The 24170-nt window shown below is 34.4% G+C and overlaps 2 protein-coding genes across 3 annotated transcripts; one reads left to right on the top strand and one right to left on the bottom strand.

The window, feature by feature from the left end:
- Positions 1 to 5953: 5953 nt before the first annotated feature.
- LOC104900262 (sex determination protein tasselseed-2) lies at positions 5954 to 8280 on the bottom strand. 2 transcript variants are annotated; one of them, XM_019251040.3, is made up of 3 exons: positions 8025 to 8280; positions 6652 to 6935; positions 5954 to 6576 (listed from the first exon to the last, which is right to left on the bottom strand). In XM_019251040.3, the coding sequence occupies exons 1-3, from the start codon at positions 8123 to 8125 to the stop codon at positions 6116 to 6118; spliced, it is 846 nt and encodes a 281-aa protein (XP_019106585.1). In that variant the 5' UTR covers positions 8126 to 8280; the 3' UTR covers positions 5954 to 6115. The 2 variants fall into 2 exon arrangements, with proteins under 2 accessions (XP_019106585.1, XP_010685947.1); XM_010687645.4 differs by having other exon boundaries at positions 5954 to 6935; positions 8025 to 8276.
- A 3263-nt stretch (positions 8281 to 11543) lies between these two features.
- On the top strand, positions 11544 to 23535 carry LOC104900261 (U2 small nuclear ribonucleoprotein B''). Its single transcript, XM_010687644.3, has 5 exons — positions 11544 to 11812; positions 12195 to 12367; positions 13808 to 13901; positions 21777 to 21862; positions 23024 to 23535. The coding sequence occupies exons 1-5, from the start codon at positions 11737 to 11739 to the stop codon at positions 23297 to 23299; spliced, it is 705 nt and encodes a 234-aa protein (XP_010685946.1). The 5' UTR covers positions 11544 to 11736; the 3' UTR covers positions 23300 to 23535.
- Positions 23536 to 24170: the final 635 nt, after the last annotated feature.

Here is a 24170-nt window from a genome sequence, read left to right as displayed (position 1 = left end):
GAGATTGTTTTCTTAGTGGTTATTGGCTTGGTTAAAGTTTGAGTGGTTAGGAGGTCGAGTCCTCTTGACAATAAAATTCACTTTTTTTTCCTCATTTAGCTCCCATAACTATAAATTTCTGACTTCACCCCTTTGTAAGACAATAATTAGTGGCAAAAAGAATATATTCTAGAGGGCACAACACAAATTCCAGTTAATAAATTTGGGTTGCATAATTCTAAGTTCTTCAAGAATGATAATTAGATTAGATACGTACAATTAGATACCTATTGAAGCACCATTTTAAATCACCAAATCTTTTTTCTTGGTAGCACTCGACAAACTTTAGTTTACACATATACTCCTACAACTTATAAACTAAGCTAGTTGTCAAGTGGTTTAATTTGTTATCATCAAAATCATGGAATGAAGTTCAATCCTTTGGCTTACCATCTTCACCACACAACGTACTAGCTAATTAGTTGATTGTCACAACTCATCGCTAAAATCCCCTACAAAGCCGTTGGGCAGCAGCACTGGGTTGGGTGCTTTGCGACGGGCCGACGGCCCAAAGATGGCCTTGCTGCCATAAGGCATCCGGTGGTCCAAAAGAGCTCCATATAGGCTCGAATTTGGGGGTCTGTCATATTTTGGGCAAACAAAAATAATGGTCAGACCACATTTTAGATTTGAAGCCCGAAATCATATGACGGTGCAAGAGCATCGTCAATGGTGCTTCGGAAGCTTCTAGAAAAGCCTTGAATGCTCCTCTTGTAAATAAGCTTGTAGAGTGTGTTCAATGTTCTAGGCAACCTTGTGTAGAATCCTCCAATTGAGGAGGTTATGAAACTCTCTAGATTCAGGGTAGGGTAGGCCTATAAACAACGTCCCATTCATTTGTACAAACCATCCAACAGAACTCATCATTTGTATTCCTTTGTTATTAATATAAAGCATTATTTTCTAAAACATTTCACTTGCGTCCTAAATCCCACACTTAGGCAATTTTCATAGCCACATAACCTAGCCAACATATCAGGTGCATTAAGTAGTTGTCGAACGAGAGTGTGACGTTAGAAAATAGAGTGTAGCGACGAAGAAATATGTCCGCACGTGGCAAAGATGCTTACTTCACAGCATCTTCATTACTATCAATCATTCCTAACATTATCAGTTTATCATTGGCAACAATATAATGTTTTTTTGGGAAATTTCTCACCCATTTCATAATACTCCAAATGACTTGCTTAAAACTTTAAAAGGTCATCATTTCATAAGATCAGTTTAGGTGGAATCTAATCAAATCAAATAATAAAAATGTATTATGTAATTAGAAAACAAGAAAACAATCCCTTATTGATGATGAACCCAACTTCTTGTCTTCTATGCTTTGATTAAACAAAAACCAAACAAATTAAAAGTGTTATAATCGATTTTAAATAAGGTATGAAAAAGCTATAAGAAAAACTTGAAAACTTGAGAACTAATCCCTCTCTAAAAGTAAAAGTTATAAAGAATGGATATTTTAAAAGTATATATTAAGACGAATTTAACAATCTCTCATATGAATGTTTTGTCTTATATAGAAATCAATCACAAAATACAATCCAAGAAAAGTATGTAAATATCGTAGAAGTCGAACTTTTTTTTTATAAAGGTAAGGAAAAGAAGGCTAGGAGACCCTTCGTACGAGAGGAGCTCAAACCTTATCGTTTACAAGGATTGAATGAAAAGCTGAATAAGTAATGTTATATGTAGCCCTTAGGGCTATATATAAGCATTAAATACATTTCTTTAAATAGAAACAATTTAAGAATTCAAGACATATTTTCACATCAATTGATGTGATAAATGCTTGATTCAATATTTTATTTCTATTTTAACCATGTTATACATAGCCCTTAGGGCTATGTATATCATTTTCCTAATTTTTAATACAAAAACTAGAATCTATAAAGTCAAACGGTATCAAGTAATTTGTACGAAAAAAGTAGTGTACAAGACTACCTAAAAGTTAAGTTAAATACTTACAAAAAATAAAGTTGTATAACCAACAATTGGATCACAATATCTTACACCTACTGAATAATAAAATAAAATTGAAGATCTATTACTCTATTAGCAGTTTGACCAATTAATATGCCTACACACCAACTCTTGCAAACTTGTTTACCAAACAACATTACACAGATTCTCAAATCTACTAAACTACTGCAAATAAAACTTGGTATTAACAATTTGATAAGAGTCTAGTATATCTAGACTGATTTGAGGCACCCTGGCGTATATCTTCTAGTTGATATCAAAAGATTTATACAATCTTTTTATGAACCAAAATTGTCATCTTTTACAAATTTTCTCTATAGATCTGACCTTAAACTATGCACAAGAGGTAATAAGTGAAGTGGTCCTTCAATTATGTCCTTAATCAAGTACTCCATCCGTCTTAAAATATACTCCCTCCGTTTCATATTAATCTACACACTTTGACATTTTACACTATTCACACATTACACTTTGACTCTCGTTTGTGATTTATGCCTGAATAAAAATATAGTCATGTGGGATCTTGTTAGATTCGTCTTAGTGTGTATTTTATTAATATGTACTTTTTATAATATTTTCAAATACAAAACTAAAGATATATGTCTTCAAAGTTTTACATTGGCATGCGTGAAAAGTGTAAGTGTGTAGATTAAAATGAAACGGAGGGAATAATTCCCATTTTCATTTTGGGTGTCCCAAAATATAGTTCTCATTTTCATATTTGATTCCACATTTTTCCGTAATTTGTCTAGAAAAACCGTGTCCCATCATTTATTTGCTTCTTGAATTTTGTTTTTTCCTTAACATTCAACCAAAATGTTACAATTAATGTTTTTTCACCAATTATTCTCTATTCTCTCTCATAAAATCATCTTTTCCCATACATCATTTATTTCAATAAACAAAAAATCTTTATTATTCCTCTTAGCTAGATTATACTTGCATAAATTACCGTAAAAAGAGGAAAATGAGAACTATATTTTGGGACGGAGGAAGTATTAGTTTTTTAAGTTCCATCTAATATGACATCATTTGATGTGATTAAACGTATGTCGAGAGCATCATCAAGATTAGTTCCTTAAATAAAGGATAGCATGAATCTTGTTATATGTTTGTTTAATCCGATAAGTAGGGATAATAATAGGGGATTTGGAGTAATTAAGCAGTTAAGCTAGATAGATGGTCAAACTAAAATAGAGGTATAAGTCAACGAATTTTCATGTTGTTGTGTTGGTGACAGCCAAATGTTTGTGATCACACTATACTGTCAATACAGTTGTATCCAGCACTAATTAGTGAGCTAATTATGTGGTAATTAGTAATTACAATGTCAAATTGTCAATTGTCTTTTACATTGTCAGACTGAAAGATTCTCATTTATTGGACAATTTGCACTAGATTATCTACTCAATTAGAACTATCTCTTCTTTGTGATAGTTTTTTTTTGAGTGAGAGACTTAGGTTACACTTAAATTTGTAATCTTGCAAATGAATTAATGTGACTTTTAGGGGAGATAAGAGTCATATGGATGATAACACAAATACACAATATTTTCTCTAATGTGTCCAACAATTAATTCAATTTTTAGACTTTTTATAGGCTTATTATGCAGCACATATCGGTCCTGTTTGGTAAATAGAGTTTAGAGTTTAGCTGTTAGAGTTTTAACTTTTTGTTAAGCAGATTTGACTGTTGATTTGACAACTTCTTTTTATAAATGTATTTGGTAACATTTAACTGATTACTAAAAGCTTATTGCCATTTGCTTGTGTGAAATTACATTTATAGACATTTTAATACACATGGGCCGGGTAGTATTATTATTAACATATTTTTTACCTAATCCTCTAAAGAAAAAGCTCTTATTAGGAGTTTTTTCATTTTGAAAGTTTTTATTCCAAAACTCTCTTTTACCAAATACCCCTTTTAGAGTTTTTGACTAGTTAAAACTCTAAAAGTAGTCCAAAACTCTAATTGCCAAACACCCCGTTGTATCGTGCAAGCGGTTTCAACTCAAGTACAAAAGTTTGTATATTAAACTTACACGTTATATGTTCATTATGCATTACTCTAGTGTGCAGTACGTAGAGGTGTTGCTTGCACTATTCATAAAATTTAGAGTACTAAGATGTAGATGTAAAGTAAAGTAAAGTGCATACATAGAATTGTTTGAACATAAACAAAAGAAAACAAGAGATCAGAAAAAGAATGTTTATATTACCTATGTGTATAAACATAGTTGTCTTAAAGCTAATGCAAGTAATTCTACTATTTATGTGATGAACTAGTGATTGAACTGACGAAGTATTACATTTGTATATGAAGAATTAAAACGATAAGTATTCATTTTCAAGAAGAGGGTGTAAATATTATATGTAGTAAAATCAGGATAAAATGTTGAACAATTGCTGTAGAAAATATGATTGAAGAGTGCAAAGATAATTCATATACTCCCTCCATCTCATTTTATAATTTCGATATTTCATTTTGGGTATTCCAAAATATTATTCCTATTTCCCTTATTTTCATTTTTGAACATCACTTTTTACTCTCTATCTCCACCTTTTCACATGGGTTTTTGACACCTTCATTTTATATTTCTTCAATCTCATTGATTCTGTATAAGAACAATTTTTTTTTTTTTACTTTCTTTCTCCTCTTTTCACATGCCCACCATTTAATGTTCTACTTCCTTTTCATTTTTTATGACAATAATTCCAAAAAACACAACAACTCCTAATACAAATACATAATAATTAATAATCATTCTTTCCTTAATCTCCGTGCCCAAGTAAAACGGAAATTATAAAATGAGACGGAGAGAGTACTCCTTCACTCCGCAACCATGCATAAATCCATAATGAACCCTCCATGCATGTTTTGTGATTGATTTAATTATTGTAATAATTTGATCTTTTAATTTGGTGCATTAGATTAAGACTTTTGTAAGAAACTACGTAGTAGACGGTAGTACAATATTCTTCCTTTATAGAAAAAGTGATGTATGGTTAAGCCGAAATGTAAAGTATGTTCACACTTCACATAGTAAGCAACTAATAAGCATCCATTAAAATGTATTTGTTGTGGAAAAGTCAAAATTCATTAGTAATGGCGCCACCATATAATTGTAACTTTTCTTAAGAACATTCTGAACACAACGAATCCTTATGATTCAGTAAGACTGAGGAAAGATATCCTAATAAGAAACTTGAATTTCTGCCTTTTGCTTTAATGGGTAGGTGGCTTGAATCCACAGTCGTTGACCATTAGTATTGCTCATGAATTGTACTTTCTTTTAGACATAATATTGTAGCACTTTATTCCTCTCTGGTTTAATTACTTTTTGATGGTAATATAGGGTCGAGAGAGATACAAATTTTAAAAAGACGAGAAAAATAGAGAGAAATAAAATGAAGAACGTATGTTATAAAAAAAGATAAAAGAGAATTTAATGTCGAACAAATTAATATTGTAGTATATTTGAACTCGTTATGTATAGAAAGTGTTGCAATTAAAAGTAAATGGAGAAAGTAATACAAATTAAAGCTTAATTACAATCTAATAAACTTTATAGAGAAATTAATACGTATTCTAGAAAGTGCCTTTTGAATTTGAGCAATGTTGGGAGAATCATGTTCTCCAATATGTAGCTCCGTATGTAATGACGGACACTTTGTCCTTAATTAATGCACTTTTCTAGTATACGTTTTATAGGTTTAAGTTTATCATTATCATATAACATAGCTAACTCTTGTTATATATATCACTTTCATGCTTTGATATGGAGTATATTTTACGTTCGAACATAATTAATAATACTAATTATTAATTAGGTGCTAAAATAAAGACGATGATAGTAATGATAAAAAGATAGCCCACACATGACTTTAAAAGTAAACATAAGTTAATTTAGAACAAACTGAAGAGTAATAAATCGCGTGGTATATAATTAATTAGTGAGTAAAGATAATCAAATATGCAGTAGGAATACATAAACTCTTTAGTTTCTATCACACACTTTGATTCTTTTTGAGTTATACAAAACAAGTTAGAAGAAAGAAAAAAATAGTGGTAATTGAGTACAAGTAATCACAAACCAACACAATTCTTAGAGGTAGTAAATCCACCATCAACAACAAGATTATGACCACTCACATACCTAGACTCATCACTAGCTAAGTAAAGTGAAGCCTCAGCAATATCTTTTGGTTTCAAAGTAGCACCTTTTAAAGTAGCCAACCCTCTAACAAACTCTTCCATTTTCTCCACTTCTTCACCATTAGGCAACCCCAACTCCATATCATCTTCTTCACCACTTCTCCAAGCATTAATCAACATAGAAGTAGCCACCCCAAAGGGTGACACACAATTAACTCGAATTCCGAATCTCCCTAACTCGCAAGCCGTGTTCTTAGTTAGTCCGACGATGGCATGCTTCGACGCCGTGTAGGCGTGCGGGCCAAGGCCGCCCATGACGCCCGCCACGCTAGAAATTGATATGATGCAACCACTACCTTTCGGCATCATCACACGGGCAGCATGTTTAATACCTAAAGCCATACCTTTAACATTTATAGACATTATTTGGTCAAATTCGTTAGGATCAAAATTTAGTATGCTCTTACGTGACTTTGTTTGTGACCCTAACACCCCGGCGTTGTTGACGAGTATGTCTAGTCTGCCGTGCAATGCGACGGCGGTATCCACCACCGTGCAGACGTCGTCTTCGACACTAACGTCGCAGTGGATAAAGGTTGCGGAAGGAGAAAGTGCATTAGCTAATGCGTTACCTAGTGTGTCTTCTACGTCCGCAATTACAACTTTTGCACCGTGCCTAATAAATAGTCTTACGGTTGCTTCTCCTATGCCTCTTGCACCACCTGTTACTATTGCAATTTTTCCTTCCAATCTACACCCATTACAAAAACAAGATTAAATTAATAAGAGCATATAATATATATATATAGTTAGATGCGAAAAAAAGAACTAGCACAATAGCACATGCATGACGGAATACTGCACTAATTAGACTACTTAGCTACTTTAGAGATTCAATTGTGATGGAAAGTAGTCAAGTAGCAATCTCACTCAATATGCTTTTTACATAAACTTAAAAATGAAGTTGTCCAAAAAAAAAAACTTAACATTAACAGTTCAAATTATGACTATCTTCGTTAAATGAAAATATTTCCAAAACTGTATATATGTATAACTTACAACCTGTATTATGAATATAACTCTTTTTACATAAATTTAAATGTGAAGTTGTCCATTAAAAAAAATAAACTTAATATAAATAGTTTCATTAAATGAAAACATTTTCAAAACTGTATATATACATAACTTACAACCTCTATTACGAATATAACTCTTTTTACATAAACTTAAAGGTGAAGTTGTCCATCAAAAAAAACAAACTTAACATTAGTAGTCCAAATTATGGCTATCTTTGTTAAATGAAAACATTTTCAAAGCTGTATATATGCATAACTTACGACCTGTAGCATGAATATAACTCTTTTTACATAAACTTAAATGTGAAAATGTCCATAAAAAAACTAAACTTAACATTATTAATAGTCAAAATTATGACTATCTTCGTTAAATGAAAACATTTTCAAAACAGTATATATGCATAACTTGCAACCTGTATTACGAATATACTTCTTCCGTGTTTTTATTCTTGCTACATAGAGAAAGTGGGGGGTTTTTAAGAAAGGTAGAGAGAGAAAGTAGGGGACCACCACTTTTTGAATAAAAAAACATTTGTTAAGAGAATTTTAAAAGAAAAAGTGGGGGACCACCAACTTTTTAATAGTATTTTAAGATTTTTATGGTGAAAAGGAATCCATTTATGGTATGTAGCATCTATTGTGACATTTCCATTTAAGGGAAATGTAGCATCTATAAAAAAAACGGAGGAAGTAACACGTTATAAGTCATACTGAATACAAGATCGTTTTAGAAATTCGAAAGTTGGGATGACTGTTTTAATTACCTTCTGAAGGACATACAAGGAGGGTTATCTTTAGCCATGAGATGAACTCCTTGAAGAGTGTTGTTGTCAGACATCACAGCACTAATAGCAGCAGCAGACATATTTAAGAGATAGATCAGAGAATTATAAATAGAATGTAATAAGAAGAAGTGAAGGGTTGAAGAAGTATTGATTTAGGAAAGAAATGGTAAGATTAATTTAGAGATGAGTAGTGTGAAGAATGCAGAGAAAAATGAAAGTAGTAGTATGTTTTTATAATGCAAGGAAATACCAAGTCAAATTTGTAGTAGCTGGCTGACCAACTGCCTTGAGGAACTTTCCTTGTATTTCATGTGTTGATGCATTGATGTTATGTCTAAACTCTTCCCACTTTACTGGATCTGGTTAACTTTTTTTAAAATGGAACTTGTAATAAACTAAATATTTGAGAAAAGTAGTACGGATATCATGATTTTTAGACACCCAAAATCTGCCGTCAATCAATGTGTGGGTGATGTGGTGCACTGGTGTCTGCTGCTAAGTGCTACCTTAGATTCTTATTCTTAAGTAATATAATAAAATAATTTTCTTGTCGCAACTTATAAGGTACATCTAAGGGTCGGCCAGTCAGGTGTATGTAGAGTTAATGTAGAGAGTTAGATACACTTGGAATCGATTTTGCTTCTTTCAACAACCATGTATATTGCTCAATTAAAAGTTATTTGCTTATTCTCATCCTGGTTTTTTCTTGTTCAAAAGTTATTTTTTGCTCATTTTTAAAGCTATTTGTACTCATTTTTAATTTGATTTTGCTCTTTTTAAATCATTTTGCTAATTTCGCATATTACATATTTATTTTGCTTATTTCAAGCTATTTTCACTAATTTGACGGTGTGTGCCTTGAGTCACGTACACCCGAATGTACGCTATATATATATGTGTGTTGTTTTCTTGTTCTTTATTATAAATTTTTTTGTACTTAAAACTTTCTATTTATGTTTTCTTAGGTGATAGTTGTTAGAGAGTTGCATTCCCTGCGACTGTTGCAAGACAAATTTACTTATGATCATTTTGTAGAACGTTTGGTAGGTGAAGCAGTATCTTGAACTAAAATTTCACCAACTATACAGATATATATACTTCTTTGATTCTAACACAAGTACAATACATGGAGAGAGCAGGGGAGGCACAAAAACAAGGAAAGGATTAAGGTGAATAAAAAAAAGGTGGACCTCTGACTGACTTTCATCTCCACCACCTTCCAGTCAATACCTCGCTATTTCATGCAGGGTCTTCTCTTTCCGAAAACCTTAACTACAAAAATGGATAGCATTTCTGCTAACTTTCTTTGGGGAAACCGAAGGAATAAAAAAGGGATAAACTGGATAGCTTGGAACATGTGTGCAAACCAAAAGAACTAGGAGGCCTAGGTTTTGAAAAACGAAGACTTAAACAAACTAGGGTTGGTAAAACAATGCTGGAACCTGGATAATCAGAAAAATTGGGCGGCTCACTTCATGGCAGACAAGTATATCAGAAAAGACAAAGGTCCCTCTCCTTCAAAAAGGTTCTTATTTATGGAAAAACATAGGGAAAGGGTGGGAAATCTACAAAGAGAGTTTATGCTGGAACCCGGGGACGGGAGAGTCGATTAATTTTTGGCTAGATAATGGATGGGGAACACTTGAGAGAACATTTTACCGACTCTGACTGACTCTGAGGAAGGAAAAGCCTAGCGGAGGTCTACCCACAACGTAGAGGAAAACTTACCTTCGAACCTACCCCAAACCTCATAAACCTTGCAAAGTCAATAAACCTAAATGAGAGCAAGCTTACTCTACTCTTCTGGTCTTCTGAAGGAAAATTCAACAACCAGAAGCGCTAGCTACATCCAAAGCATTAAACCAAATCACACTAAATCTCAACTCGACTGGAGCATCATTTGGAATGCTCCAGGGCACCCAAAAATTAAACTATTCCTGTGGCAAGCGTGGTGGGAGAGACTACCCGAATGAAAACCTCTTTTTTAGGAAATGTGTAAACTCCCCAGATGTAGCACCTGTTTTAATTCTAAAGAAAATATCCTCCACATTTTAGAGATTGCCCAAGAGCGGATTCCATATGGAATAAAATCAACAAACTAAATTGGACTCTAAATCAAAAACTTATACATTTGGATAGAAGAAAATCTTAAACTTGCCACAATTCGCTATGGGAAAGTTCCTTGGAATGTCCTATTCTCCTTCGCTGTTTGGGAACTTTGGAAAAGACGAAACAATTGGATTTTTAAAAGAAAAAAGAAATGAAGATGTTTTCATAAAAAGCTTAACGTGGTTTGCCCAAGAAGGTTCTTTTCACAACCGAATCCCAACCTACAAAGAAAAAACCGATATTTCACAGACAACACAAAATGGAAACCCCTGAGCAAACAATGAAATCAATGTCGATGCGTCCTTCTTGGTCACTAATTTGTAACAGATATAGGAGGACTTTGCAGAGATAGTTTGGAGGTTGGATAAAAGGCTTTAAGACCAAGTGTTTTTGTAAGAACAGCAAAGTGGCAGAAACTCAAGCTATACTTTCGGCCTCCAATGGGCACGGGAAGAAGCTTGGACAAACTTCACATCGCCTCAGATTGTAGCAAAGCTGTGTCGGAAATAAATTCAGGGAAGAAAAGAAGATGATCTAACAGAATAGTTAAAAATGTGCAGGACACTCTAGACCAGGACAGAGGTCACTTATCCATGAAAAGAGAAGCCAACACCATGCTGACGAGTTGGCAAAGTGTGCAAGAGAAGACAGTCTTGTTGTTTTGATTTTGAATGTATTTTGAACCCTCCCGGATTGTTAAAACTTATTTTGCTAGACTAACTACTCGGTACAGACGTAAATGACCCAAGAAGTAGTTGTATTGTAAACCCAACTTAATTATGCACTAATGAATTCGTCGCGTTAAGTCAAAAAAAAAAAAGGTGGACCCATCGGAAGAAAGAGAGCTAGAAAGAACTCAATGTCAATTAAAATACTTCATCCGTTATGTTTTAAATGGAACGTTTGCTTTTTCACGCAACCCAACATGCTTCTTTAATAACTAATATCTTTAGTTGTGCATACGTAAAAATATAAAAAAAATATAATTTGATGGTATACATCGAGACAAATCTAACAAGATCTCACTTGACTATGTTTTTCTTTATATATGGCGATAAATTGGAGTCAAAATTGATCAATAAATAATGTCATTTCACCCAATGTTTCATTTAAACAAAACAGATGAAGTAATATAATATTCATTTTCAAACTTTCAAATGGTAGTAAATAATGTACTCGACACAACATTCTAACTCAAACCGTATTTTCAACCCCCAAATCCAAATCCAACACAAAGTCAATAGGTCTCAAAATTTTAGACCCAAATCGTTAAAAATAAATCGACTCTTAAATCCATATGCCCTAGTCGGTATTATCCCACGAGGCGAAAACCACTAACCAAACGGGCCGAAAGCGTGCATTACTCCATTATGTCCATAGACCACAGCATTTGAACATTTTCTCAGCAGCACAAAAGTTGAAACCAAAACCCCATAGTCGAAAACAAGGGGTTTTACCGCCTTCGTCTCTCTCACTCTCTCCTTGCTCTCAACTGTTTAGGGCTTCGCAATTTTGCACTTTCTCTCTCCTCTTCATTTGCTGCAACCTTCTGCTCTGAGAATTAAGAACACAATCGACGAGAATGATGTTATCTGGTGATATACCTCCTAATCAATCTATCTATATTAAAAACCTCAATGAGAAGGTCAAGAAAGAAGGTAAACCCTAATTTTTTTTATCTTTTTTGTACATTTTTGGCTAATTTTATAATAATGTATCTGTTTGAATTGATTTTCTACAATTATGACATGTTTGATTTCAACTTTAGCTGATTATTGTCTTCAATTTTAGAATTTTAACCTAATGAATTACCTATATCATAATTCATGTCGCAAAATCTCGCCGAATTGTTTTATTTTCAATTTATAAGCTCGTTCCTTCATTGATTATGAGGTATTCTTGATGCTATATTGCTATGGCTGATTTCGCGTTTAGTTGCTAGTTTAAACTTTGGAGTTTTCGAAAGCTGAAGATTCTAAACAATTCACTTGGTACATGAAAATGTTGCCTTTTTATATTGGCGTTTCCTGATTTTCGCAGAATTGAAACGGTCGCTTTACTGCTTATTCTCTCAGTTTGGGAGGATCCTAGATGTTGTAGCTTTGAAGACGCCGAAACTTAGAGGTCAAGCTTGGATTTGTTTTAGCGAAATTACAGCGGCAAGTAATGCTGTTCGGCAGATGCAGAACTTTCCTTTCTATGATAAACCCATTGTAAGTATGTGTCTGGCCGCATAGTCCATCATTTCTATGTTCACTTTGTTCTGTATTTGAGACTATCTAAAATGAATTTGTGCTTGACATGGAACCAAATGTATAGTTAATTTTGTAAAAGCTATCACTATACTTTATTGCCCTTTGCCGTCCCTAAATAACTTGACTCCACTTTTCTCGTATATCGCCTCTATGAGAAACATGCCGTTGCCAATTTGGAACACTTCTTATTCTCCTTCATACTTCTTATTCTCCTTCATACTTCTCATGTCCTGTACTACCTTAATCTTAATGTCCTTAAGACCTTAACTATTGAATGATGTTTGGTGCTAGAACTTTTACTGGCCCTCATAGTAGATGAAGAACTCATAAGTTTAGTTGTACATTAAATGGTTCTTGTTTTTATCCCCCTAATTTTGTATAATTCATTGGTGTGTTTACAATGCTCAGTTGCGGACGACATTCTAGTTTTGCATGTTTGGACTGGAGAAACATAATAGAAAGTAGGCTCTAATTCCTGACCTGATTGTAGAGTTTTCATATCACTAGTTATGTAACAAGGAAAGGAGATTTAGTTGGTAGTTTTGAAGGCGAGGGATGAAGAGGGGTAAAGTTTGTAGGAAAAAAAAAAAGAAGAAGAGATGAGGGCTAAAGAAGACTGCATACAATAGTCTCTTGAATTTACTATGAGAATATGAGTTTTTCGGAGTCCCATTGGGATCTCTGATTCATACCCAGGGATATAGTACTAAAATCAGTGTGCATCCCAAAAATATGCCAGGTCTTCCAGTAGTACATTACCTATGTTAGAGAAGAGGTTGTTGAGACTTCTCTTGTATTTGGTTGCTGTCAAGTATCTGTTTGATTTTACACCCAAAACTATTGTACAGGCGTGCGTATTGAATGACCGTTATCGATACGTACTTGAGTTATACCTTTTTTGTGGTGTGTTCCATATGTAACTTGTTTGGTGTTACTTCCTACTTCCTGTATCTCATATTCTCATCCCTATCATATATTCTTGAGATTAGCTGTGTATATGTATTTGAAAATCAACATAAATTTGGAGTTGTCTGAAAATTGGAAGACATAAAATGCTAATAATGAACATTTTAATATTTAAAGAAGGCTTTGAAAGTGGATTTTTTTTGTCTATGGTAACGGGATGGAGTAATTATCAATCATCTTGAGATAGTAGCATTGCATCTTATATTCTCTAAGCGCATGTTGACTACAAAATTGTTTAGACAGCTGTCTGATGCTGAAAACTCTGAAGTTCCAGTTTATTGCCTGCAATATGTTATTTTGGCTTGGTAGTCCCTGTCAGTGTACTTTACTGTCAAAGGGACTTACTTTATGTAATCTGCAAGCTCACACATGAAAATTGTACACATGCTAGCCACCATAACATTGTCTTGGTTGCTTGGTGCGTTCTTTCAGCGGATACAATATGCAAAAGCCAAGTCGGACTGTATTGCTAAAGCAGAGGGAACTTATGTTCCTAAGGAAAAGAAGAAGAAACAAGAGGAGAAAGGTAATAGCTTTATTTTCTAGTATATATGACTTTATTGTATTGTTGACTGTGCTAGCAAGTTTTTTGAGTAGCAGACTAGCACTTTGGTTAAAGAGCTATTACCTGTTTCTTCAGTACATGTTATTCTCAAACATTGTATCAGGCTTCTCATGGTACCATAAAGTATTACATATGACTAGTTTGTCGCTAAATTTTCAAAATGGGTTTCTCTTTTTTTAATACAACTACTGCTTACCAATATAAACCTATATATGGGCCTAAGTTTAGATGTATGCAGCCTTAACCCTAAATAGTCAAAACATACGAAGAAAGTCTTAAAATTATTTGAAGCAAGAACTGACAAGAGCTTTAGAGCACTTTTCAGCCAAACAACAATATAGTGTTTATCTTCTTATAGCAAACAAGTGAAATTTTTGCACAACATGGAACAAATATATTCCATATTTCCATTCTGTATAGATAACTTCATTTCCCTAGAGATCATATTATTACTGCCAGTATTTAGATTTAATTGTTCTAAAGGCCACTTCTTATTATTGCTGAAGTTATCAATATAATTTCTTGTCTTCCGTGCTGCAATATATGCACTCGCATTCGTATTGTTGGAGAATATACTATTGGTCTAAGTGGGGAGAGAGAGAGAAGATGGAAGAGAGAAGGTGATAGAGGGAAGGAGGGAGAATATTGGGTGAGTACACATGAAAAAAAACAAGAAGAGTAGCTACTGATGTGTGATTGCTTGAAGTATGATTTTTTTCCTATTTTTAAGTATTAGGTTCCTATGTTTCTTTCAAATCTTCTCAATGTTGGATTTATCGGTAATTTAAAGAATGAAGGAGAATAAATCCCTCCTACTCCGTCCCCTATATTGCCCTCACCAATCAATCCATCAATATATTATCTAAATAACGGAATGTAAATCTCTCACTCTCCTTTCCAAACCTTTCTTTCCATTCAAGATGTGAAAGTCAATAGGATCAGGTCGGCCAAAAAAAGGATTCACATGAATCTCTGTGAAAGAGAGAAGGGATTATGTGATTGTAGACATATAAAATATTATTATATGTCACGTCACACATTTAATTGACCCATTAAAGTCTTAAAGTCAAATGTTGACTTTTGTTAATAAGTGATCATCTAAATTAACTAATTTGGGCTCACTATTAAACTTGGCCTATTTTAATTAAATCATTTATTATTGGGTCTTGGACTCATTAAATGAAAGTTGAATTCTTAATAGAGTTATGTTTATGAGGCCTAAGAGGCAGGACAAGTGGAAACCCTAGGATTCTCTTAACTCTATAAATAGAGCTCCTCTTCTCACTTGCAATGGAGAGAAACTGAAGACGCTCAGAGTTCATAAACTCTCCCAATCTACACATCCAAATCAAATCATTCAACCTCGAAGAACAACAAGCATCAAAGTCGTTCTGTTCTAAAAACCATACTTGAAAGAGATCAAGCCCGCAGACCCTCATTCAAGAAACTCAAATCATTCTTGAAGATCGAATTAGTGGATATATATATTATAGATTGTACTCAAATTTTTATATTAATAAAATTAATATTTGTTCACATCTTTTGATTTTATTTTGCAGACATCTAAAATTTGCAAAATAGATGTCTGCAAAATATTAATTATTCTATTTTAGATGTTTGCAAAATAGAATCAAAAGATGTGAACAAATATTAATTTTATTAATATAAAAAATTGAGTACAATCTCTAATATATATATATATATATATATATATATATATATTATATATATATATATATATATATCCACTGATTCGATTTCTAAGAATGATTTGAGTTTCTTGAATGAGGGCCTCCGGGTTTGATCTCCTTCAAGTATGGTTTCTAGAACAGAACGGCTTTGATTCTTGTTGTTCTTCTTCTAGGTTGAATGTTTTGATTTGGATGTGTAGACTGGGAGAGTTTCTGAACTCTTAGCAACTTTCTCTCTTTTTAGTCTTCTGTTTTTTCTCCCTTGCAAGTGAGGAGGAGAGCTCTATTTATAGAGTTAGAAGAACCCTAGGGTTTCCACTTGTCCTACCTCTTGAGCATTATAGACATAACTCTATTAAGAGTCCAACTTTTACTTAATGAGTCCAAGACCCAATAATAAATGATTTAATTAAAATAGGTCAAGTTTAATAGTGATCCCAAATTAATTATTTAGATGATCATTTATTAACAAAAGTCAACATTTGACTTTAATGGGTCAATTAAATGTGTGACGTGGCATATAATAATATTTTTTATGCATATGGTGATAGCTACAATAACCGTGTAAAAACGTCTCTTAAGCCCTAATTTTTGGCATCTTTTTTTTTTTTTTTTGGTGAATAATCTTTGGCATCTAAATGGTGGATAATACATTTTGATTGAGATCTAGGCTTTTTACTCAAAAATATTCCTATCCATCCGAAACTTTTGTTGATCATGTCTCCTCTAGAGAGAATGTAGTTAGACCAATTGGATTGTTCATCACTAACTGATAACTACTGCATGGTTTCGAGTATTTAGTCCAACATTTCAAGGGTTCTAGATTGCATACTGAAGCAATATGGTGCATTGGTCAATAATAAACTGATATGGGTAGCCTAGGTCCGAGTTTGATTGGGATGGAGGGGGTGGGTAAGGCTAGGAGAGACTTGCAATCATGGTTAGAACTATGCAGGCTACTGGTTTGAGGTCCTAAGAGTTTCACTGATAGGATGTCCTGGGGTGTATTTTTGTAGGGAATTTTTTCTCTATAAAAAAAAACTTTTATCACTCTTGACGATTTCATCTCCTCTGGTCACGATTCCAGTTGACGATTCATGTTAGCCGACCCCAAATCACCTTGGGAATAAGGCTTAGTTGTTGTTGTTGTTGTTTAATAATGATTGGGCTCAATTGTGTGCCAAAGATTACAATACAAGCATACCATGTTAAAAAGTTTATATGAACTTCATATAGTTGCTTGAATTGGACAATATGTTGAATCCCATAGACAATATTAGCCTGGAGTGTCTAAGCTGGTATGTTTGTATTTTAGTGCCCTATAACTTCTATTTGACTTATGGACGCTCGGGTAAGGAAGATTGGCTGGAAAGTATATAAATTCCGACTTGGTTTATATAGCTTTTCTATAGGAGAATGTCCCCATATAATTAAACTAGTTTGTGTCTTTGGTAGCTGGAATTAGAGGTAAAGCATGACTGTAAGCATCTTTATTATTCACTGACTTTTTGCTGGTCCAGATAGAAATTGACATGGTCAATATGATTCTCAGACTATGTTTTGTTACATTTTGCATCGTCATTAATTTTCCCCCTTCCTTTTCAGTCCAATATTAAGTATTGCTTTGTTGATAGTTGATAGTATGATACTACCTTAGGTATGGGGAAAACCCCATATATGAACATAGATGTTTTATCTTCTAGGATATGCTGATGGATTTCGGAAACCACTTTTTGGTTGTCTAAAGACTAAAGAGTTGGGTAGTAGTTAGCCAAATGGTCAAAATGCATGAGTATGAGAACAGAGGGTAGTATGAGAAATGGATAATATTGCTATCATGGTGTTTTTGGTAAATATTATACCTAAAGAGGTCTTCCTCCGTTCTCTTTCTATTGCAACATATGGCTTTTTACACCATTATCCTTTACCTCTATTGTGATTTTCACGTAAGGAAAATAATAGTCATGTGGGATCTTGTTAGATTTATCTTGATATTTACTTTCAAAATATCGTTATATAATTGTTTTAAATAAAAATATTTAAAGAGATTAATGGTTAAAGTTGTATATTGGCAAGTGTGAAAACTCATATGTTGCGAAAAAGAACGGAAGGAAGTAGTAAAATAAGGTTTCACTTGGAATAATAAGGTTATTTCACTAAGTGAAATATCTAATGGTTAGCGAGATGACCAAACTAAGCAAGGAAAGATGAAACGGGGTAGCATGAGTATCGATCATTGGGGCAAGAGCTTTTTTGTCATTGTTTTACTATTATATCTAACATTTACCCATGGATACTTTTGTTGTTGGGTAATGTTCGAGAGTAAGACTATCTGATCAACTATGAAGAGTCGAGGTAACTTAGAGAAAGGAATTATTGCAGGCATTCTGATCATTTGTTACATATCTAAAGCTTAAAAATTAGCCAACTAGACTTTTCCATTGGAAATAGATCTTTGGCTAGCTGGGAGGTTTTTATAGTTAGCAAAATGATCACAATGTAAGAAGAGAGGAAAAAAGGGGCAACCTTAGAAAATATTTGTATATTGGTCATTTTGCTAACTATTTGATGCCTAACAATTAGCCAAACATTTTTTTTATGGAGTAGGCTATTGGCTAACTGTTAGGTGTCTAATAGTTAGCAAAATGACCAAGATACTTAGAGGTTAGAGTAGAAATTAAATAATAGAGCATGAAAATGGGATTGGCAAAGGCCTTTTGGTGATATGGCTAATTGCAAGAATATCAGTTAGTAGGCAAATACACCTTTTCAATGAAGAGCTTTAGGGGCACATCTGTGTAAAATGATGCAAAAATTGGAAGATCAGTGCTTTGGACTGATTCAAGACTTGACTAATATGAGCATAGTGCAGCATTGGATCCTTTTGAAGTCGAGAAGCAACTACTTTTTTTCAATTCTTGCAGCTCGGCACTACCCCCAAAACCATGCAAGCTCTTCAATTTTTAGATTAAAGATAGAGCAAGGAAAAGCTGGGACTGGATACTGGACTAGCTAGCTCTTGATGCTCAGCATAGTAAAAAAGAATCTTCAAACCAATTGACATAGAAGGAAAAACCGCCTTGGTTGTATGCTATGCACGACATGAGAAGAAAAGGAGGATGGCATGAGATATGGGTCTAAGGGCCTTTTAGGTCATTGGCTAACTACTACATCTAACAAGTAGTATAATTGACTTTTTAATCTTTGTGAAAGAGTTGGCTTTATGACTAATTGTTAGATTTGTGAAAGTTAGCTACTTAGCTAATAACTTAAACTCAAGAAGAGAGAAGAAACTGATGTGATTTTATATCTAACAGAACTCTAGACATTGTATTCTGTTGTGGATTAGAAAATTAATTCTCAGGAAAGGACATTGTTTAAGAAACTTTTTTGTGTTTTGATTTGAGTCTTTGAGAAATATACTCTTGATCTGCACTGCGGTTGGAATTTTCCTAATATTTTTGTTGAATACTGGAGGCTATTGTTATGAAGGTAGGTTCAATTAAAATGATGTGATTTTTATTTTTATGGTGAGGCTTAGTGACTTGTTTCTATGCTGTTGGGTGCTTAGGATGTTATACAAATTCTATGCTCTCTGTTTTTCGGTTTTCTTTTTCTAAAAATCTCGGTGTAGGAGGAACGAGTTAGATGTTGAAAAATGGGAGCCATTGGATATGACCGTCCAGTCTTGGAATGTTGGCCCCTTGAACTGATTCCTGTTGGCACCTGTCAAAAATGGAAACCCACGTGCAGGGGCGGATCTAGAAATGTGCAGGGGCACTTGTTCTAACAAAATATTAGAAAAGTGCAGGGGCACTTGTTCTAACAAAATATCAGAAAATTGCAATTTGTCAAAGTCAAAAGTTCCCTTACTTGCTAGCTTTGATTTCTCAAATTAATTAATGCGCTCCCACTTTCTTATTCTCTCTGTTCTAGCACCTCTTTCTGCATTCCAACTTCCCGTTTCTTGTCCCTCTCCCTGACACACCATCTGTCCTCTCTGTCTATCTTTACTCTCTTCTTGCTCCCGCTTCCTTAGTGTTAGACTGTTAGCCAAAACAACCTTGAGGAAATAAGTAGTTTGAAGGAACAAGTAGGATGTTAGCAACAAAAGGCAGCTAAAGAAGAGAAAAGACGTAGTTCATGGGTGTTGGCTGTAATTACGGTCACGCTAGTTTTTTGGTGAACAAGGAATTAAATAGAACTAAGGAGTCGTGGCAAAAAGCCTATTATAATCATAGATAGCAAGTTATTATGGTCATGACTAGATGAGCTATTCCTTTTTTTTTTCTTTTCATTCTCTTTGTTCTCAACCTTGGCCAGTTTTAGGTGTATTGGGAAGATTAAGATGTAAGTTCTATTTTGCAACTTCAGCAGTAAGTAGAGGTAATCTTGCCCTCTCGAAAGTAATAAGGTTAGAGTTTGTGCTCAAAAAACCCTTTTCAGAGGCAGAGAAATCTCTGCAAGTACGGGAGATATCTCATGATGTGCCACCAGCCTTTTAGGGTCACCTGCCATCCCATTGTTTGTCTGTACAATATATGCTAGTGGTCCCAATGTCTTTTTTAGTGCATATTTCAAAGGATATAGCTCAGCTCACCCCTCATAACTATTCGAAGTGCAGTTTCAATCTTGATGAATATTGGAGATGTAGCTTTTAGGCTTGCTCTGTTGTTCCTGGAGTAATAAACAGTGTTTGAAATGACTCAAAGCACAATGAAGCAATATGGTCCTAGGCAAAGGGCAGATGTTAATATAGGTTGAAGTCAGTGAAACTTGGTAGAATTACGGAAGCCACTGCATCTTGGAGCACGCCTTAGTATGCCTCAGTGACTCATTGATAAGCTCTTTGGTGGCAGTTCCAAAGCTGCCTTGATCCAATTGAAGACTGTATCAGCTTCATGCATGCAGATTCTTTCCTAATGTCTGAAAAATATCAAATTATAGGAGGGAAGCCCCTTGATATGACATCCGATGTGCCTCATTAGCGCATATGCAAGGCTTTCTTTCGTCAACTCGAAGGATTAGAATACCGAGCTAATTTCTGTGTGTAAAGTGACCTCCTTGCCTTGTTGTAGGAGGGGTTAATGAAATCAAGCTGTCATTACTCTGATTTATCTGAACCTTTTCTCGTTTTCTGGAGCTTGAACAGTATAATTGACATTGCGGGGGGTTTTCTGGCCTGTAGTGTGAGAGCTAAAAAACAGTTGAAGTGTTCTATTGTGCGGTGTTATCCTTTAGCATTTGCTGTAATTTCATTTAATCTATATTCTTTTCAGTAAAGCATTAGTTATTGCCTTACTGGAAACTGCTGTTGGTTGCACATTAATAATGGATTGGACATCGTGCGACAGACCCATCTATTGGTTTCACCTACAGTAGGAGCACAAGGGCAGCAAAGTAGTTCTTCCTTAACTATTCCATATGGAATTAGTTATGATGACTCATATTAGGGGGTGTTTGGTATGGGATTTTTAGGAAAGGGTAAGGGAATTAAGTTAGTTGATTCTCTTAGTTGTTGTTTGGTAGGTGTATTCAATCATTCTCTTTACCCCATGTTTACCCCCTAACTCCTCTACATTGATTCCCCACCCCTAGCCAAGGTATCACTTACCCTTTCTCTCCTCTACTCTATGGTCACCTTGACAACCATCACATTGCCACCATTCTCCTAGTAACCCTTTCTCTAAGGGTAAACCTTTCCATTCTCCTAGTAACCCTTTCCCTTTCCTCCAGCAAAACCAAATAGCTTAGTTATGAATTTACAATGACTCGTAGGAAATGTATTATTGTGAGAGAAAATGACAGAAAAGTATCCAGAGAAAAGAAAGGCATCTTTTGGCCAGTAGCTTTGATTATAAATAGAAGAATAGAGGTAAGACTCATAGCATTGAGAATTATTTGGTGGGTGTAATTGGAGAGAGCAGCCTCTTGAAAGCTGTAAACCTTTCACCCCATTGGGGATTATCAATATAAATCTGCCTGCTTTTCTTGTTACAACTTGGGTCCTCCTTGTACATTGAATCTCCTAGTCAATTTACTGCACATCAAATGGAATATCAACATTCATTAGTTACCATTTGTTTCTACTTGCATAAAGCTCCTTCAATCTGATTTTGATATAAAACCTTTTTTCTGTTATCAGCTGATAGGAAGCGCCGAGCAGATGATGCTCATCAAACCGGTGCTGCTGCTAATGGTACAGGTTCTCAAACCAATGGCGGCCCATCTGTAAGTATACTGATCAGACCTTTTTCTTCTCTACCTTCTGGCCTCATAGCATACTTGTCTGTGACTGTTGCATGTGGTTTTTCAATTTGGTTATTTGAGTAGAAATAGGTCAGGGATTGACTTTAACTTTCTGTTTTTTTTTTTTTTGAAGTGAACTTTCTGGTTCTTGATCAGCTATATGTCATGTTGTTTTAAAGAATGTATATATCATGCTGTCTCATGTGATAATGTGATATTCAATTATTCTGTTCATCCTGGAATAAATGTCTATTCTAGTATGCTGTGTCTCAAGCTATGAATGAAGTGCCAAGATTATAATTATGTGCTAGTTTATTGGATGATTAAGGATGGTTTGATGATGCTAAATGAAATCTGTCTTTAATATGCTCCACAATCGTTATTTTCTGGACTCTGTCTTGCCCATTTTATCTCATCTGTAGTTTCTATTTTAAATTTCAAGTTTCACGCCACTGCAACTACAAAAAAAGCGTAAGCCCCGCTCACAATTCTACAGCTGTGTTGAGCTCAATTTGAATTCATCCTTATTGTGATGTTTGACAATTTTCCACATCCTTGCATACCTATGAGTTTCTACCACATCCTCTGGACTCCTGGCTTAAAATATCAGTCTTCATCTGGCTGTCTGGACGTTAGTTCTGACCACCAGGTAGTTGCTTCTTTTGCATGGTGGGGGCTCGGGTGGATGGTTTTTTTTTCTCCTTTTCACTTGGTGGATAAATGATTCATGCTCACAATTTGATCTGTATCACTATACCTATTACGGCCAGGCTACATTAAACAAGGAACTCTATATTAGTTGTAAGAGGATACCTGTGTAGCTCCTGTAAGAGGATCCAAAATTTGCATCGGGGGAAGCTTTGCTCTTTGTGATATAAGATTTAGACTCATTACGTGACATTTATCAAAAATTCCACGAAGTGGTAGAAGATTTCTCTTCAGAAAAAAAAAGTTGCTGATGATTTTTAGTCTATGCAACTTCATGCTATTGTGCCACTTTACAAAGTGGTTTAAATTTCAGAAATATTCTGGAGGACAGCATTTGTGTTTTTAAATTTTCATGATTCGACCAGTGTCACAAGTTCTGGAATCTTGGTCATTATTGTTTTTAACTAAATGGTCTATATTTTATTGCTACCACAGGCTGCGCATCGCAGGACTGGTGCACAGGAAGCAGCTGCATCTCCGAACAGTATTTTGTTTGTGGAGAACTTGCCCCATGAAACAACAAGCATAATGCTACAAATGCTCTTCCAACAGTACCCAGGTTTCAGGGAAGTGCGGATGATTGAAGCGAAACCAGGCATTGCATTTGTGGAGTTTGATAATGAGGATGTAGCTACTATAGCAATGCAGGCGCTTCAGGGCTTCAAAGTTACACCACAGAATCCCATGGAAATCACTTATGCTAAGAAATGATTTGTATCATGCAACCTTTTGTTTGGAATGTCTTATTTTCATTGAAAGCCTTGTAGTTCTATTGTAGGGGAGCAACTGAGAAAAATGTCAAATTTTGTTCGAAAATGTCCTACATTAACTCACTGTACATCAGATGAAATCATGTAACCTGTTATGAGAATGTCTGATTTTCAAAGGCATCTGTTGTTTTATACTACTAGTTCGTATCAGTGAGAAACATGTTTCAGTTTGTCCAATCTCGTCTTCCATCAAGTCAAATTTCCTCCGTTTTGTTTTAAATGCAACGAATGAGTGTTATTTGTGAGCTATAAAATATGTTGCATTTAAAATGAGACGGAAGAAGTATTATCTTTTGCCCATTATCACAAAGATATATACTTTATACATACTTTTTATTTGACTTTTTAGGATTTTGGGTGTTACAATACTATCAATAATGTTAAGTTTAAATGAAGTCAGCTTAAACATGATAGTTTAAAATAATCAGTTTATAAGTCAAAGGGTTGAAATAAACAACAGAAAGTGTAGTTTGTTCTGAAGGACATTTTATCCATGTGTTCTTGGCCTTGCAAAAACATAGATGCTATATTAAAGAACGAACAATGCAGGTGTCAAAACATCCAGTGTTGATAAAAAGTAATGAAACAGCATACTATAAAACTATTTAAAACCCTAATGTTTATAATAAAATGGTCAAAAACCAAAATTTCAAGAATCACTTCAAACTTCTTTTAGAGAAGTTTGAATAAAACATTGTGTTTCAAGTGTTTGATATCCTACATTCTACCCTATTGAAGAAACTATATCTGTTAGCAACTACCTCAAAAGCTACGTCGAACACGCCTTATATCTGTTAGAGATTTGCTCTTGT

This window comes from Beta vulgaris, chromosome 7 (assembly GCF_026745355.1).
Source record: "Beta vulgaris subsp. vulgaris cultivar EL10 chromosome 7, EL10.2, whole genome shotgun sequence".
Taxonomy (NCBI): Eukaryota; Viridiplantae; Streptophyta; class Magnoliopsida; order Caryophyllales; family Amaranthaceae; genus Beta; species Beta vulgaris.
The sequence above is the reverse complement of the archived record's forward strand: the minus strand, read 5'-3'. Positions and strand labels throughout refer to the sequence as shown.

Excerpts from the sequence above, each read along its gene's own strand:
- LOC104900261 (XM_010687644.3), top strand. The coding sequence starts at position 11,737 with ATGATGTTATCTGGTGATATACCTCCTAATCAATCTATCTATATTAAA. Across the intron at positions 12,368-13,807 it reads CTTTCTATGATAAACCCATT|CGGATACAATATGCAAAAGC; the intron begins GTAAGTATGTGT and ends GCGTTCTTTCAG. Across the intron at positions 21,863-23,023 it reads AAACCAATGGCGGCCCATCT|GCTGCGCATCGCAGGACTGG; the intron begins GTAAGTATACTG and ends TTGCTACCACAG.
- LOC104900262 (XM_010687645.4), bottom strand. The coding sequence starts at position 8,125 with ATGTCTGCTGCTGCTATTAGTGCTGTGATGTCTGACAACAACACTCTT. Across the intron at positions 6,936-8,024 it reads CCTTGTATGTCCTTCAGAAG|ATTGGAAGGAAAAATTGCAA; the intron begins GTAATTAAAACA and ends TAATGGGTGTAG.